Source organism: Poecile atricapillus, chromosome 7, assembly GCF_030490865.1.
Source record: "Poecile atricapillus isolate bPoeAtr1 chromosome 7, bPoeAtr1.hap1, whole genome shotgun sequence".
Lineage (NCBI taxonomy): Eukaryota > Metazoa > Chordata > Aves > Passeriformes > Paridae > Poecile > Poecile atricapillus.
Genome location: NC_081255.1, coordinates 22,394,318 through 22,412,041, shown reverse-complemented (window position 1 = coordinate 22,412,041; position 17,724 = coordinate 22,394,318). Strand labels below are relative to the sequence as shown.

At 35.8% G+C, this 17,724-nt stretch overlaps 1 protein-coding gene across 3 annotated transcripts in view; it reads right to left on the bottom strand.

The window, feature by feature from the left end:
* USP33 (ubiquitin specific peptidase 33) overlaps positions 1 to 17,724 on the bottom strand; it is a 38,498-nt gene that overhangs the window by 16,225 nt on the left and 4,549 nt on the right. For all 3 annotated transcript variants that reach the window (XM_058842211.1, XM_058842212.1, XM_058842210.1), the window contains exons 2-11: positions 16,399 to 16,525; positions 15,383 to 15,436; positions 13,271 to 13,333; positions 10,787 to 10,939; positions 9,490 to 9,589; positions 6,441 to 6,510; positions 5,078 to 5,191; positions 4,310 to 4,388; positions 1,606 to 2,026; positions 1,042 to 1,182 (exon numbers count right to left, since the gene is read on the bottom strand). In XM_058842211.1, the coding sequence (XP_058698194.1) occupies positions 1,042 to 1,182; positions 1,606 to 2,026; positions 4,310 to 4,388; positions 5,078 to 5,191; positions 6,441 to 6,510; positions 9,490 to 9,589; positions 10,787 to 10,939; positions 13,271 to 13,333; positions 15,383 to 15,436; positions 16,399 to 16,479 (1,276 nt within the window). In that variant the 5' untranslated portion in view covers positions 16,480 to 16,525. The remainder of the gene's footprint in view (positions 1 to 1,041; positions 1,183 to 1,605; positions 2,027 to 4,309; positions 4,389 to 5,077; positions 5,192 to 6,440; positions 6,511 to 9,489; positions 9,590 to 10,786; positions 10,940 to 13,270; positions 13,334 to 15,382; positions 15,437 to 16,398; positions 16,526 to 17,724) is intronic.

Here is a 17,724-nt window from a genome sequence, read left to right as displayed (position 1 = left end):
ACTGATGACAGAGGATTGAAGCAGACTAAAGGTAGGACTGGAGTCCAGGCTAACAACACCTTATTAAAAACCCCAGATCTCTCAACCTCTCCTCGGGCATGACAAGCACCAGTGACCGAGTACCTCTTCTGACAGACTCACTTCAGGTTGTCTAAAACCCTCCTGTAATGGTGAAGCCAAAACTGGAGACAGTAGTACAGATGCAGTGTGAAAGCTGCTGAACAAATGAACCAAGGAGGTCAATGACTTAAGTCCATTAAATCACTGTCATGCAATAACAATGCTAATGCTTAACATGAATGTTCAGAACTTATCTGGACAGGCTACTGAATGAAGCAGCATCACAATATTAAAGTTGTATTCGTTTCTGGTTTGGGTTTGGTGCAATGCCTTAAAAGCATGCTCTGAAAGACAAGCTTTGCCTAAAGTAGTCTACTGTGAAACATATCAGGGAAAAAGATATTGTTCCTCATGCCCTAAAGCTGCCCTGTCTTACATGTAAAGGCAGTAAAAGTCAAATATTCCAGACACTCATAAATGCATTGTCCTGCAGTGCCAAAAGAAATACTCTGCATTGCAGGGACATTAACAACCATGAAGCAGCCAGCATTTACAGGTCTATCTACAATACAATTATACAAGGCTCTTTGAACCTTAATTGACTAAAATGGTGATTTACTGAACTTCTGCTGAAAAACCAATGAGTTTATTCTCTGGAGAGCATTACCTTTGGGGGTACTAACTTCTCATACCTTTATCTTCTCTCCAAACTGGTGTAATTGAGAAAATGGTCTAAAAATAATATTCTGCCTTCCTAAAATAGAGGCAAATACTATTCATGCTTCAAAATAATCAGATTACAGAAATGCAGGGAATAATCTTGCATGTCCAGCTTACATAACACTCCTTGTCCCCACCAGAAACAGGGCTAAAACCCCCTTAAGAACAACACTGTATTGTTACACGAGACATAAGAAACACAATGAAAACTATAATACAGAGTGATTCAGTATCAGGAAGGAGAAAATAAAGGGTCTCTACCTTTTTTGTGGACCTGTGCCAGTGAGGAACACGATGGGAATGACTTTGGAGGGCTGTTTGACAAGCGTGTGTTCATCCCTTCAACTGATGATGGTGCTTGGGCTGCAGATATGTCATTCATATGAACGTCATTTATGTATTCTGCAATTGAGATTTGAACAAATTCTGTGAAAAAATTACTGCAGAATGAAGAGACACAATGGTCATGTAAGTTATTGAACCACATTTTCAGGCCACTGGACATTTAGGAATGTAGCACCATTTCAGTTCCTTTTAAGTTAAGAACAAAACAAAAATTCCCACCACTCTTATGGTTATCTAAAACCTTCCCCAGTACAAATAGTTAGCTTGTCAAGGAAATTAAAACTCAATTCAAAACACCTGAAGTGAAAAAAATTAAATAAGTAGGGATATTTTTTACAACTAAAATTACCTACCCTATTTGACCTATACCCCTATGATATTCTACAACTCACTTCTACTCCCACAGATACTTTGGCTAAAAGTATGGCTACTATATTTGGCTATTTTGACTATTTCAATTGTACTTTAGCAGTGCATTACCTGAGAATCGGCTATGTATCTGTACTTTGACAGTCCCTTGGTTATTTAAAAATTCAGTGGACTCTGAGGCAGTGTTTGTGTCTTTTTCCAAGTCTTCCATAGAATTTGCTCGTTTAAGTTTGTTACTTGATATTTTTTCTTTCTGCCAGTCTTTGGATGTGACTGAGTTGTTATCATCATCCTGAATTAACATGGTTGTTTCTGCAGGATCCTCTAAGACTGGTTTGAACATTGTGTCATTTTCTGTTTTATCACAGTTACCACAGGATTCACAGGGCTGAAAGCTTAAGTCTGACTGGCTCTTATCTTCTTCCATACTCTCTTCAACATTCATAGGCTGGGCATCTTCCAGTTCTACAACTGGTTCTTTAAGCTCCTCATGAAGCAAATCCATTAGACAACGCAAAAATTCTTGTGCATCCTAGAATTTTAAACAAGTTTTACCATATTAATCTATTTTATCTGGAAGATATTCATATCAGAAAAGATACAGATAACTAAAACGAAAGCTGGCTGTTAAAGAAGAATAAAGAAAGTTTCTCTGTCTCAGGTCTAATGTTCAAAATCACCTTCATTTCCAGACCATGTAAGTTTCCTGCATACATTTCTTGCATGTCACAAGTAATCTTATCATACAAGTTTCCTCCAAAACACTCCAATTCCCAAAATAAATTACTTTAACGACACCTGCAAAAACGCTGCCATAGCTTCCTGGAACAACAAATGTAACTCAAACAAGTACCAGCAGTGTGGTCAGACCCCAGCTCTGCTTGTAATGGAACATTTTAGAGACAGTTTTTATAAACCTTATCCAGAAAATCAACCAGAGCTTTGCTTTCATTGGGTATTAAGCACTTTATTAAAAAGTACTGTGATGTTACTTATCCTGTCTTTCCAAGGCATCATACCACCAACAATACCACAATTCTTCTAAAGCCTCAACAAGATTTCCCAAATGTGTTCCCAAAAAGAGCTGTAAAGTATTACTATAAGTCTAATCTGTGTTTGGAAACATCCTAAAAGCCACCAAGTCTCATCAATCAGTGCAGCTGCCTGGTCCTTGACAATAGAAAATATCCAATCAAGCAGGCATGCGAGAAAACAAAAGCCACTTGTTGGCAACTACTACCGCTTTTATTTTCTTCTGTTTTCCTCTTTGTATTCTGGTTGTTCATAATAATAATTTTTTTGCTGCTCAACATTCCCATCCATCATAGCAATTACTTATTAAGCTCAAAACTGCTGACTAGAAAACATTCATTTTCTTAAAAATTGCAACTTACAGAACTGAGTTTGGACTTGGGTAATGAAAAAAACCCCAGTATGCCTACTTGCTGGCAATCCTTTCATAAAAAAACAGTATCAAAAAACATCAAGTCACAGATTAAGAGATAAACATTCTTCATTGATCAGTGTAATTTTCTCCCTGAAGACTGGACATGGCTGCCCAGCTTGCAAGGCTGGGCACTAGGAGAGCGTTGGTTATGAAAGCCCTACTGTGTTTTAATTGTTGCCATGAAACCTGCTGAACATACAGCTGAACTATGATCCAAGCCCAACCTAAAAAGATTCTCATTAAGTGTGGTCTGCATGGAAAAATATGTTTTCATCAGTGTTCAAAGCTGCAAGAATTAAGTTTCCATACAGTTTCTTTTTGGTTATCAAGGTTGAATTTCTGCTTTTTCAGAAATCTAGGTGTCACTTTACAAATTCATGAGCAGATCATAGAATATTAATATTTAAACATTGACTTTACAGCTACATGCAGCAACTGAACCTTAGAACCTGTGTCCTAATCCTTCACTCCACAAATATGAAACTTAATGAAAACAGCAAAATTCCTTTTAATAAATACAGATTCCCAGAAGATACTGGTAAGATTTTCTAACTACAAGGTTTAAATTTTCCAGCTAGTCCTAAAGATTTTAATGAAGTGCTCCAGACTGTATGAATGCACCAAGATATTGTACGAAGCAGCAACTGAAGAATGCCTTTGCTATATAATAATCCCTGCCTATTGATCAAGCTACCAACCTGTGATTCCCATAACACCCAAATGGGTAATGAAAAAAACCCCAGTATGCCTACTTGCTGGCAATCCTTTCACAAAAAAACAGTATCAAAAAACATCAAGTCACAGATTAAGAGATAAACTATATAATAATATAATATATAATAATATAATTTGCTATATAATAATCCCTGCCTATTGATCAAGCTACCAACCTGTGATTCCCATAACACCCAAATGGGGCAGGGAGGAGGCCTTTTTTCCAAGACACTAAATGGAAACTGCATACTGTGTGGTTTTTTTTTTTAAACATCACTGGTAGACAAATATATTAGAAGTCTGTTACACTCCTTTTTCTTTTTGAACAGCTTTATTTTGTTTTCTGGGACTGCTCAAACACTAGCAGCATTATTTCACACAAAGGAGTTCAGATATTATTACTTAAATTTTCCTGAAAGAAAAGGAGATATTCTAAATTGAAGGCCTTTTGAGAATTTGATATAAATAAATATAACGCATGACTTAAGTACTGATTATTACACTTCAGATAATCTACACTCAAGTCATATTAACTAAAGTTTATGTTGCATTTACTTTAAACAAATACAGGAAGTAAGGTAGGTTAAGCACTGTATTTCTAATCAAGAGAACTTTATGGCTTAGGTAGATTTAAAAGACGTCAGAAACTTTTACCTGTTGAGAGTAGCCTCGAAACATTGGATTAACAGTTTTTATTCCTTGAAATAAACCGGTAGGAACAACAGATCCAGGCCTAAAAAATAAGTTTTAAACATATAAACACTGAAAAAAAAAACATTTAAATGAACTTTTTCATCTTTACTGGGATCATACCATTACCTGCAACTGAATAACAGTAATATTAATCTTAATAAAACATAATACTGGCACTGAATAATTAACTACACCATTTTTATAAACCTGTCACCCAATTGAACCAGTGACTGTATCAGATCTTTTAGGCACATTTCTTGTCAGACAATCAGATGACAAATCAGACATACTCTTGGCACTGTGTACAATTACTGTTTTTTTACCTTTGTATTTTTATTTTGAAGTATTTTCTTAGCTAGATACTACACAAATTCCATAAAAGGAAATAAGAGAAACTGATAAAACATTGATATGGAATGAAGGACACAGAGGAGAGGATAAAGGAGTTAAACATTTTAGATGTATTTTTGGCAAATATAAACATTTTTAAGAGCTTAATGCTTGTCATCTAATCTATTTCTTGTCCTATCTTTGGTATATATAAAAAGGAACAGGTTACAAGGATACTTGAGTCCTGTAAGTCACTCTTTCCTTCCTAATTTATTTTAAGAGGAATGCTTAAAAAAGAGAGCACATGAAATAAAAGTTAGAAACCTAGGACAGATTAATGCATCCCTCATGACTCTGGAATCTATTTGTTATCATTTCATCACCAAAATGATTTAATACCTGCTTTTGTGCCAGAGTTCTGTCATCAGCTTGAGATAACTTTTACAAATTGCAGGTTTCTTATCTGTTCTGGCTAAGCCTCCGCAGTCAAGAAAAAAGTGCGTCAAAGGTGGGCTGAATAAAAAGAAGAAAACAGTAATTTTTTCAAGTTGTTAAAATAAATACAAGAGGAAATCTCCATTGCATATAGGATTATAACATAAGAATAATGCTATTCTATAACTGAACAATTCCACTTCCTATGTTCTTAAATGCTGTGACCAAGCATTTTCTGGTAGGACAACTTCAGCAGTACAGCCATGCTGCTCCTCAAACGTGCTCTGACATTTCTCACCAGAACTGTCTCATGGGATTCAAATTCAACGCAATTCCTACAAGCTGTCACAGAAGTACACAGGTACCACTCCAGCAACAATCACCACAAGCCTAGTCCATAAACAGCAATCTGAACAAATCTTTTCTCTAGAATGCAACAGTGTCACAAGTTATGTGTAGGCAAATAATTTATACTTACGTGATTATTTCATGCAGTGTTTACTTTGTGCAGCGTTGCCAACTCACATACTCTCCTCTTTCAACCTCCTGTCTGAAGTCACAACCCTCATACATGCTGGACCCATTTCTCTCCAAGAGAGGAGACATCCCAGTGTTCTTCCAATATTTGGCATTTCTCAACAGAATACTTCCCTCATGTTGCCTTGTCCACTTCTTTATCTTCTAGAGAGATGTGCCTCAGTTCTCCTCTCTGTCATCAAAAAGCCTCAGCGAGGCCCTTAGCCCTGCCTGCTCCTGGCCTGTGGCTCACAGTGACCCTGTGTGACACCTGCTCAGGACCTGCCACCACCCCACCCCACCTGCTGCAGGAAGCTTTCCAGCTGGGATAATGTTCCTATCTTTTCCACTTCTGTCTACAATTCCCACAGATGACATGGGATTTTGCATTCCATCACTCCCACCATGACTTAGCACAGAATGCTCCAGAAACATTGTTTGTAACAACTGAACTCTGATCCTAATAGCTCTTTTTTTTAAATTAGGGTTTATTCTTATGCATCTACTTTGCTTTTTCTGCAGCAAAGGAAAAAAGATACAAAGACTAACCCACAAATCCAGTAGCTTTTTTCAGATTTTGTTCTAATTTCTAAAACGGCATATATTTTTATTTAGGAGGCATTAGAATGAAACAAGGAAAAAGCTGAGTGGCCCATATACCATAATAAATTGTTTGCAGTATACAAGACTGAGATTCAATATATACATGCCCTCTTCCATGGTAGTGCATCCCTCCAAACCCCTTAAGTCCATCTGGAAAAAATGCATACATAAGCAAATATAACATTGCATTAACTACCATTTTCCTTACCAGTTGGAAAGAGCTTGTAAAGCTGCATTCATGTAACAAGTGTTTCCAATATTTTTTAATCCTGTTAGACCTGAAAAACAGAATAAATACAAGTCTGTTAATCCAGTAATTCCTAGAAAACACATACTAATCAAAATACTCATGGAACACTTGGGATGCCAATTATGATGCAGAACTGCAACTAAAAGAAACATAGGATTCCTAAGGGAATACCAATCTAACTAGAAGTAGTAATTAAGTGTTTTGATCTCGACTGACTAAAAATCACTTCAGACAAGTGGACTGTATTTCATCTTACTAACTTTTCATGGTTTATGACACCTGCAGATTTTAATCTAAAATATGTTTATCAACACTGAAGTTTTACTTCAGTTTAATGACTTACCTGTCCAGTTAAACTGTTGCTACACTGCATTTGTAACTAATGACATTACCAAAAGCCTCTCAAAGATTTCATTCTTCAGTCCCAAATTCACGCTAAGTCAGATTACACTCAATATTCAAAACCTACTCAGCATGTGATTATCCCAGGCTAGTCCTGTAATCAGTCTTTTTCTACTGCAATGATAAACCTCTATTTTTATTAACAGATTGCTCAATTTAGACTTTCCCACATAGTTTATTTCCTAACCCACACTGTTTACTTTCCTTACAGACAGCCACATATACTCTTGCCACACACATAAAAGTTACAATTGACATATATTCTTTCCACAATTATGAATTATGCTATTTGTAACTACTAAAGTATTACATTAATGAAGTAATATTTCAAAGTAGAATTAATTTTGTATGAGGGAATAGTAACATTGCTAAGCAAAGAATCAAACACCCAAAAATTAAAAAATTTTTAAAAATTAAAAAAAACTTGACAAACATTCAGCAATCAGTACTGATGACTATGCAATTTTTGAAATACCGGAACTATACTGGTAGTTCTGGTCTATGGCAAAAAAATAAAAGTTACTGATAAAATCTCTCTACATCTGAAAACCACTTGGGTTACTTCAATTACAATTTCTGATAGATAGAACTTCAAAATTAAGTTCTAAAATGTCCTATCTGTCTGAATGGAAATATAGTCCTGACTCTTGTATCTGAGCAGGCATTCCAAAGTCTGCTACAAAGAGAACAATCGGTTTTACTGAAATTGGAAAACAAGAACAGTTAGAGGATTTTGGTTTTATTTCAGTATTTTCAGAAGCAGCACATATTTCAGGAAGTTACTCTCACTGCATTTTTTCAGCCAGTAGTATTGCAAGGCAAGTTTTCAAATACACTTAATTTCTTGTAAAGATACATTCTAATGTTTACTTCATCAAAAGCATTTCAAAAGAAATTTTAAGAGCAAAGTTTAAAAAAAGCTAAAGAAGATTCTTCCTTTCAGTTTGAATAAATCTCTTAACATAGTCAGATCATCATTACTGGGAACTTTAATGCAATTCTAATTGTATATTACTGCAATGGAAGCTCCATTCCCCAAAATATTAATAATACAAGAAGAGATAAAAATACACAAATACACACATTAGTTGGAGAAACTACCTAGGAATAGAACACATGGTGTAATGATGTAAGGGCAGATGGCAAATTAATGGGGTAGTGTCACATCCTTTAAAACTGTGCCAGACAACAGAAGGGACAAGGCAGGTTTTCTGACCAATGCCAGCAGACTTAGGAGAGGGAAAGCTGGTAGTAGATGAGTGAAGGAGAAATAAGACTCATTGCTGTGGCTTAACTCCAGCCAGCAACTCAGCCCCTGGAGCTGCTCACTCATTCACTCCCTAATGGTGGAATGGAGGGAATAGAAAACTCATGGCTTGACATAAAGACAATTGAAAAGGTGAAGCAAAAACTGTTTGCACAAGCAAAGCAAAACAAAACTTCTAACAAAACACTACTTCCCCCAGACAGGGAGGCATTCTGCCATCTCCAGGAAAGCAGGGCTCCATCATGAATAATTGTTACTCGGGAAGACCAAACACCCTAACTCTGAAAGTCCCAATCTTCCTTCTTCCTCTCCCAGGATGCCACATGTTATGGATTATCCCAGTGATCACTTGGGTCAGCTGTCCCAGTTGTGTCCCCTCTCAACTTCTTGTGCACCCCTAACCCACTGGGGTTTGGTGGTGTGAGAAACAGAAAAGGTTAATTGTATGTAAGCCCTGCTCAGCAATAACTGAAACATCTCTACATTACAACTTGTTTTCAGCACAAATCCAAAAACAGAGCCCCATAGCAGCTACTGTGAAGATAACTAACTCTTGCCCAGCCAAAAATGGCGCATGCATAAATTAGAATAACTTTTCTCTCATCACTGATGGAAAACAAACTGCCTTGGCATATGCAATGGTATCTCAAAAACAACAGCTCAACAATCTGCTGGTTATAATTTTCTGAAAAAATGCAACTCAGAAATATTTTCTTTACCATCAAAAACACACATAGCTTTTAGAATGATCAATAATAATTAGAGGTTTTTCAGAAATAGTAATTATCTTCTCTTATGAAATGCAAGATTAAAGCTTCAGTGTTTGGGATTAGCTTTGCTGTTTGTGATTTCACACTCTATTTTTCATCTTTACACTAGATTTAGTATTAGGGTGGGGTAATCTTTGATATGAGAAAGTTTGGCAGTGCATGAAATCAATTATGTCAAGGAGAAAACAAATAAGCAAAACCCCACACTAGGATACTACAGGCTCAGAAAAGGATTATTCAAAATGCAGAAAAGTATTTAAATCAAGAGTCTTCTAGGGCAGGCAAAATCAGTAGAACACATTTTAAAAAAGCCTACTTGAACTAGAGTGACTACAATACCAACTGCACTGAACATTACACCAACATGCTTTGGTAACAACCAAACTCAGGCAACAGCTTTTACTTTGAAGGTAAGAAATATTGCTGCAAGAAAGATTAAACGAAAAACAAACATCTGAGACTGAGCAGAAAAGAAAACCATTCCACTTAGAAGAGAATTAGAACACGGCTGGAAAACAGACTTGAAAGCATACTCATGCAGTAATGCACAGGGTTTTGCTTTTATTACCTCTGGTCTTCAATTCATCTTCTTCCACTTCTATATCTAAGTCATCAAATACAGCTGCTAATGGAATCTTCAGAGTGGGATTACTGGGTATTTTAAAATCCTTACAAGGAGAAAAAGAATATTTACTTTAATTCATTACTTTTCCACTTGATTACGTTTATGTGTAATTTCACCAACAAATCTGTAATTGGAAAATAATGTGAATGCATTTTGAAATCTCACTGCACAGGAAGTAAGAACACCAGGGTTTCACAGGTACCCTGAGAAAGTTTAGTAAGAATCCCCCCATGTTTTTGTTTTCAGATTGCTGTATGATTTTTATAACAATAACTGAAGAACAAAAACAAAGCCAGGGATGGCATTTGTTTCCCCTGGATAACAAAGCAGCCAGCACAGAAGAGCTTAGGCAGAAATCATCACCTAAGCCAGAGTATGTGTTTTTGATGTGCCACCAGATGGCTCACTACAGTTAATGAAGACAAATTAAACTCTTGAAAGAAAAATGTACAAATAGAGAAACAAACTAGCAGACAGGCAGGCATTTATTAAATGACAGGCTCCTTTTGTGAGCACATAAATAAAATCCCTGAACAAAATGCTTCACAGACTTCGTAAATTCCACTGATTTTTCTGTATATTATAACTGTTTCCTTGGAAGACTAAAGAAGATTAAATATAATAGAAGAATTTCAGAAGTCTGAACTCAGCTTTCTATCAAGTGACAAGAATTTTGAGACAACAGATTTTTATTTTTTTTTAAATTCTGGTGATGATATTCCAGTTGAGCTGCTGGCAGTTTATGAGAAAATGATCAGTTTACATTCATATTAAATACTGAACTATGAAGTAAATATATTTCTGTATTATATAGACTGAAAAACTGCCCATCTTTCTGTTCAACCTGTGCATGATGCTCTGTCTTCTACTGCTCCATCTCAAGCAGAACACATCTAGAAATACTGTACTTCTACTTGTGACTGTTTTAACCAAGTTACCTGTCATGTTTATGTAACTACACATGCAATAAAGAAATAACAATTCTTTTTTCAGCTAGAAGCATTATTGTGCTTAAGAATTTGCAGTGTAACTTTATCCAAGACAACACTTATCTAAAAAAAAAAATCAGAGTGAACACTACTGATGCCAGTAAAGCAAAAAAAAAAATTATGAAATTAAAAGGAGGAATTAATAGAAAGTTCAGCCAGAAGAATGGAGGAAAAGTCAGTCTCTCTCTTCAGCAAAAACAATGTTTACTGCAAAGCTACAGCTGCCTTTGCTCCATTGGGTTAAAAAATACCTGCACACTGTTTTCTTGTGCTTGGTGAGACAATCTTGTACTTGGTAGTGGAGAATGAGATCCTAATTTTCTGTCCAGGAATACCTCCTTACTACAGGCGTAACACCAAACACGGAGAGTTGTAAGGTTGACAGTTAGACAGTGCTTTGTCTCCTAAAACAGAACAAAAACCACAACAGGGATTCAGAAGTTGGGAATAACTAAATAATACTACATGCAAGCTAGAATAGATATACTAAAATTCTAGGTTTTTCAACAATGAAAAGTATACGAGTTAGAATATTAAAAAAGAGCAATTCAGATACTGAAATTCTAGCACAAACATTCATTTTTTGCACAGATCACTCAAATTAGCAACAAGGTACAATCAGAATCTAAGACACTGTCGTATCTGACATGCCTCTTGGTAATTAAAAAAATAAGAAAGCCTTCTTATTGTTGTCAGAAGTGCTACAATTCACAACAAACCAGTTTTCAAGGAATATCTATAACTGGCCACAACAGGAGCTACCTCTTCTGCAGTGTTTATTTCTACCGGTTTGCTGCATGGAATTCATGCTATTTGCAGCAATCTGAAGACTAAGGTAAAATTTTTAGTTCAGTTACATTAAGAGGTCCTCATACTAAAGCAAAAATTCTATACTCAAATAGTTCTTTTGTTGACAGCTTCACACTCTGAAGCAGTATAAACTTGACAGATGAAGAGTATTTTTTTTGTTTGAATCTTAATATTTTTTTAACCTCCTTGCTTATGCAAGATTGGGCACACAATTGCTATCTTCCTCCAAATATTTTCACTAATCCTTCCTGTATTTCTTCCTTATATGTCAGTATCAGGTTTATAGACAAGGGATTTGCTAGAAATTAGGAAAATACTACAATTGCTGCAGGATGCCCAAGTTCCCCCCCCCCCTTAATTTAACAACATCTTGTATAACAACAAAGTTTTTAATGTAAAGTGGGCTAAAATACTATTAAGCACCCCTCCCCCCTACTAAAAAGTCAGATTTACATAAATAAGTCAAACAATTTTAAACACAAGAAGATGCTTAATTCTGCAGCTTCAGATTCATACACTGTTACAAGATTTCAGAGCAGCAGCCTAATGATTTCCTTGGAGTGGATGCAATGAATGTGACCACCTGCAGTTCAGGGAGCCTTGCTGGTGTCAACTGGAGTAAGCAAAAGTTGATTCATGCCAACCTCACTTCTCTCATTTTAATAAGTTTATTGATATTTTTATTAAAGAAGAAAAATGCTTACTAGCCTCAAATTAAAATTAAGTAATAAGAAAATCAAGACAAGGATGTCAGTGACAGAGAATGAATAGCTTGCCTGCTTTCTCCTACCTGGAAGTATGTAACAATGCTTAGGCAGCATGCAAAGCAGGAATAAACTACTGTAAGAAGCCAAGACATATAAAACTGTAGGCAAGAAATCCAGGGACCATCTGGTCCCCAGCTACTCCAGGAACACCTCACTTTTGATTCTATTGTAAAGGCTTTAGTACTGTGATTCAGCTTTAACAGCTGATAAAAGAAACGGTGGAAGTATTTATATAGATTTATATTAATGCACTATCAATTTGTACAAATACTCTTCTCAAGGTCCTGCCTCTAAACAAAAAAACATACTATTCTTTCATTTTAATATTCACCAAGGTTTTTTTAGTAATTTTAGAGATCAAAAATTTTTCAGTGTGGAACATTGTATGCATTTACTGACAAACTGTAAATTGATGGCATGAATTTCATTAGTCTCAAAATCAGCAACTCAGAAATTACATGTTTATAAAACTGCCACCTCTCTGTGCCCAGAATACCTTATTTGCCTTATTTTGGCAAGTGCTCCCCTTGCACACATGTGTGCCCAGAAAACACAGCAAGTTTAAGACTCAAACCTGTGCACAGAAGCTACCCAGCAGAACCTGGCATGCTAATAGAGTGCACACACTCCACTGCTCCCACCAAGCTGGATGCAAGATAGACATAGCAGGAAAGCATATGCTCAGCTCAGTCTACAGTTTCTTCATCTAAAACAAGGAGCATATTGCAAAAACAAAGCACCTGTCTCTGATAATTTATACTCCCTATCTCGCACCTCCTCTGCTTCCATTAATGCAACTTTCCTCCTCTTACCCATCAGGCAGCCACAGTCCCAGAAATTTAGACTGAAGCAGTGAAGTACTACACATAAGCTGAGATATTCAATAAGTCTTTTGTCTGCATCTTGAAAATCATCAGTAATTATTCTTTTTTTTCATTTGCACCATCTTCTTTAGAAGAATTGCATAATTAGGCTGCTGCAGAAAACCTGTAAACTTACATACTCCTAAATCAGCAAGATCTGCTTCTATACATGAAAAACAATTACAGCAAATCAAACTTCCACACAGTTAGCTAACATAGGTTATTGACTTCATTGAAATAAAAGTTCTCTAACTCCCCTGCTTCAAGGAAATGTGTTACTAGCAAATACACATACCTGGGAATGGGTGGTACTGTGATCAACATGGGATTCACCACAGCCAACATACGCACACCTGTTCTGTTGGGCAAGAGACACAGAAGTATATAGAATTAAAAAGTGGTCTCAGACAGGTTTTACAGAATAGGAATATACCGCCAGTCCCTTTAAAATTCACACAAATTTCAAACTTGCAGAGTCCTACGCAAACCAACATGCAAAGTAAGCAATAACATAAATATCACCTAAAGCAAAAAAAAGAATGCTGCAAGATTTAACTTAACTTCTCCCACTGATGGGAAACATTTACAATGTATTTTTTTTGGCCATTTTTATATATTTATTCATATTACTGACAACATGTATTTTTTACAATTCCTTATTTCATAAAGATTGTAACAGAAAATACAAAGTTAATCCAGTGTCTGAGTGGTGAAATACTGAATGGCAACAGCCTCAGACATGTTTATACAAAAATCCCTGCATGCCCCTATCTGCAGTGCCTACTCATCAGAGCATTACTTCACAACTAATTAACTTCTTCACCTTTACATAAGTTTCCAGCACTACATGGCTAAGCACTTGTCACGTTCTAGTTAAAACATGCAAAATAATTGTCAATTTTAATCATGCTCATTGCAAAATATATTTGGCTGAGTCGAGTGTGGAATCTTGCAGCTGCCGATCTTCAAGCAATTTTTGCTAATTCCTCATTTGCATGAGTCAGGCCAGTCACACAGGAGGGTACAGCAGGTTATCTGTATAACTCTCTAAGCACGTTAATTTATACAAACAGTAGCTGAACACAGCCAATATTAAACGATCACAGATATTCGGTAAGTTACGGGTCATTTCCATGCTGGGATCTCACCAGGTTTTTCTACTGAAAAAGGTGAAGACAAGATGCCAATTCATCCAAGAGGAGAAACATCACAGCATGACATTAAGTGTCCTACTGCAACTACAAAACTCTCCTATGGAAATGTTGGTATAAAATTTAGTTTTTCAGTAACAATCTAAGAGCTGTGAGAAATACAAAACATGTTTTAAGCTTGACAGCGTTTTCCCACCTGCCAGGTTGATGCAACCTTAACACCTCTTCCCCACTCCCAAGAGTTTTTTTTAAACATAATTAAAACTTCAGGCCATCTAACAATAGACATTAAACAGTGTTTCTTTCCCCCTTCTGGTATTGACAGAAGGAGTAAAATGATCATATCTCCTAATTGTCAGCACCATTCACCTAAAAGGACACAAATTAAGGGGATTTTAAAAAATGCGCATACACCTAAAGGGGGACATTAGCCTGGAGATCCTTCTGACACTACTTTAAGAAAAATTGCCATGAAATGAAGTCAAGCCTACAGGGTAAAATTTCAATCTCTGTAAACAGCTCTAAGTCCAAAAATCTCACAAGACATTTTAAAAGCTAAGTTCACTATATGCTTTCCAGTTGGGATCATAGATCAGTCAGAAGCAACATATTTATGTTTTCTTTAAATACAGTGAAAATTACAGTTTTTTGTAGACAGCAAGAAGAATAGGCAAAAGTATACTTACAACAGAGCTATACTCGGGACAAAGACTGTATGAAATTTGTATGAAGTAAGGAGAATGTTCATACAAGCTTCTGCAAGTTTCAAAATAAGGAGTATTTTCTTTGTTTTGCTTAAGAATGAAAGTCAGACTATGCATTATTCTGCAAAATGTCTGCATTTACTACTAAATGTTATGACTACAAATGCTAAGAAAAGCTTATAAAAAGTAATTTAATTAATTCAGGAATAATATATTCTTTTTTAGATCTACAGACCATGGGGAAAGATTAAAAAAAAACTTCAAAACTTAAGAGTTAAAAAGTATCATAACTAAAGTAAAAACACTAATATGCTATCTTCCTTCTTATAAAAAAACCCTCATTTTAAGTGTATTATTCTTAAATTACAAGCGTGTACCTGATAGAAGGCAAATACTTTTAAAAAAAAAGGAACTGCAGAAAAAATTTGCTTTTAAATGTTAAGTTAAACAACGTAATTTCAAGAACTTTATTACAGATGTTTCTTAAAAAAATACTACTAACTTTATCTTCACTAAAAAATTACTCCATTGTGGAACAACAGAAAAACTCACCTCTAAGCATGCCCAAAGGTTGGGTCCTCTGACTTTACAGTCCTGACAAGTGCCCTATTAAAGTTCAACACAAAGGTAAGTTTTATTTCACTTGCTTTCACCAGTAAACCACAACTTCAAGATAAAACAAGAAAAAATACTGTAAAGCTTAGTATCAGATGAATACCTTTAAAACTTTAAAGTTAACTTTAAAAAAGAGAAATGTTGATAACCAACCTAGTTTTTGCTTCCCATAATCTCAAGATCAGCATATTTTTCCACTAAAATCTCACAGATTTATCTCTGAGTTTTCATCTTAAACCAAAAACTGCTTTTCTAAATAAGGCATCAATATGTACCATATTGCATAATTATAATAATCCTCATAATTGCTCTTTCCTATAAATTTAACATAAAAATAAATCATAGTGATAGAACTTTTAACAAATTCATATTCCTTCTTGCAGACATCACCTGCAAAGGTGTACACAAACAAGATGCAACAGTAAAAAAATGCTGTACTCCTCAGCAGCAAATTAACTGTTACAGAAATTAAGCACCATGGACAGAAAAGATCCTTCTTTGTTCCATTTATTAATACTAGGTTGAAACCAAGAGTTCAGGGAGCGGAGGTTTCTCAAACTGTGGCTTTTCTATCAAAACTGTTATCCAAGTAAACCATAAATTTCTTTGTTACAGTTTCTACTTGAAGTTAGTTGTACTGTACTACAGTGATAGTTCAAATAACTAAATGCTGCAACGGCAATGAAGTTCAGCTTGGTGCTCCACTAACTCTTCTAACTAATGATTCCAATAAAACATCACTTGTGGCAAAGGTGCTCTTTAAGTGCTGACCAGTTTTTCAGCTTCATCAAGCCGACAGTTCTACTCATACTTTACTTACTATTCCAGTAGAGGAGCTTTTACCCATGCTTGACACTTAAATGCACCTTGTAACTAATAATACACTAAAATGTGAACCTAAAAAACCTGATCAGTTAACAGTGATAGGAAGAAAGTGAATTGCTACAACTCACATGAGATTTCTGTATCAATTCCTCCTTTGTTATCTCACCAACTGATTCCAAGTGTGGGCAATCGCTGCTGGCTGACGACATTGCTGAAGCTGTATTCTCTGAGATCCTGCAGCTGAATTTTCAACACCTGTTTACAAAAGTAAGAATGAATAAAACCCAATTCCTTAGAACAGACAGCAATACTACATATCTAATATGCAACACAGACAAAACTTTTAAAACAATGTGCCGCTTTAGACTAAGTTAGTATAAATAATTTTAGTAAGAGACTTCAATAGCCCACAACGAAACCTGCTGATTCCTAAAATGAAATCCAATGACTTCTATGTCATAAACAAAAAGAATTCTGAATGGAGCAGAGCTGATTTGGGTTAATTATTTAACTTTCTGGACTCTGCCACAGCACCTGAAAGATATAAACATCAGTTTTCAAGCCCACCTAGAACTGACAGTGGCCTTGCCTCTTCTATGTTCTGGAAAAGGATCTTTCCAACATTGCTGAAGCTGTGAAGGCTAAACTGCAGGAACATAAGACTCTTTTATCACAGGATAAAGAAACTTTATCTTGGTTTTATTTATTTACAAAGACGCATTCTAGATTCAGACATATTATATATCAAAAGGAGACTGAGACATGTGACTCACAAGTAGCACTAAACACCCAGCAACACTTTTATCTTGTTCTCTTTGCCCATCCAAGGTCTCTGGTGCAGACACAGAAACTTACCAGAAAAAAAGAATGCCACATGCAATCATTTTGTCATTATTATTTCGATAGTTGCATAGAAAGCAACAGAAGAAAAAAAAACAAAACCAACTCTGTAACGTTCTTTTTATATAAATACTCCAACTGACTCATTCAGACAGGGACTATCCAATAACTTTGTTTCAGTTTTGTCACTTAATTACAACAGATGACTCAATCTCTAAAGGCCAAGAAAAAAAATAGCTTTTTTGGCCCAATTATTATCTGTCCAATGTAGTGCTCCTTTATCAATACTTGCAACTAAACTCCAGCTCAGTGATGGACCCTCCTTGATCTGCTTGCAGTCTTTGGCACTGTTATCAACACTTCTTTCCACTTTGCCTGTGTGCTTTGGCAGCTTTAGGTTTGCTCCTTCCACTTACAGAACCAATCACTCATTTCAATATTAAGCACCGTACAGCTTTGATAGAAATGGGGAAAACAAGCCTTGCCTAATGGGCATCTCAGATACACTCCCTGGAAAACTTTCCGCTTATGTCTGACTTACCTTTTCCTTCAATTGCCTTGCAATGAAATCCCTTTGAACCAAGAGCCATTTCTGCTCCCTTTGGTCATTCTTC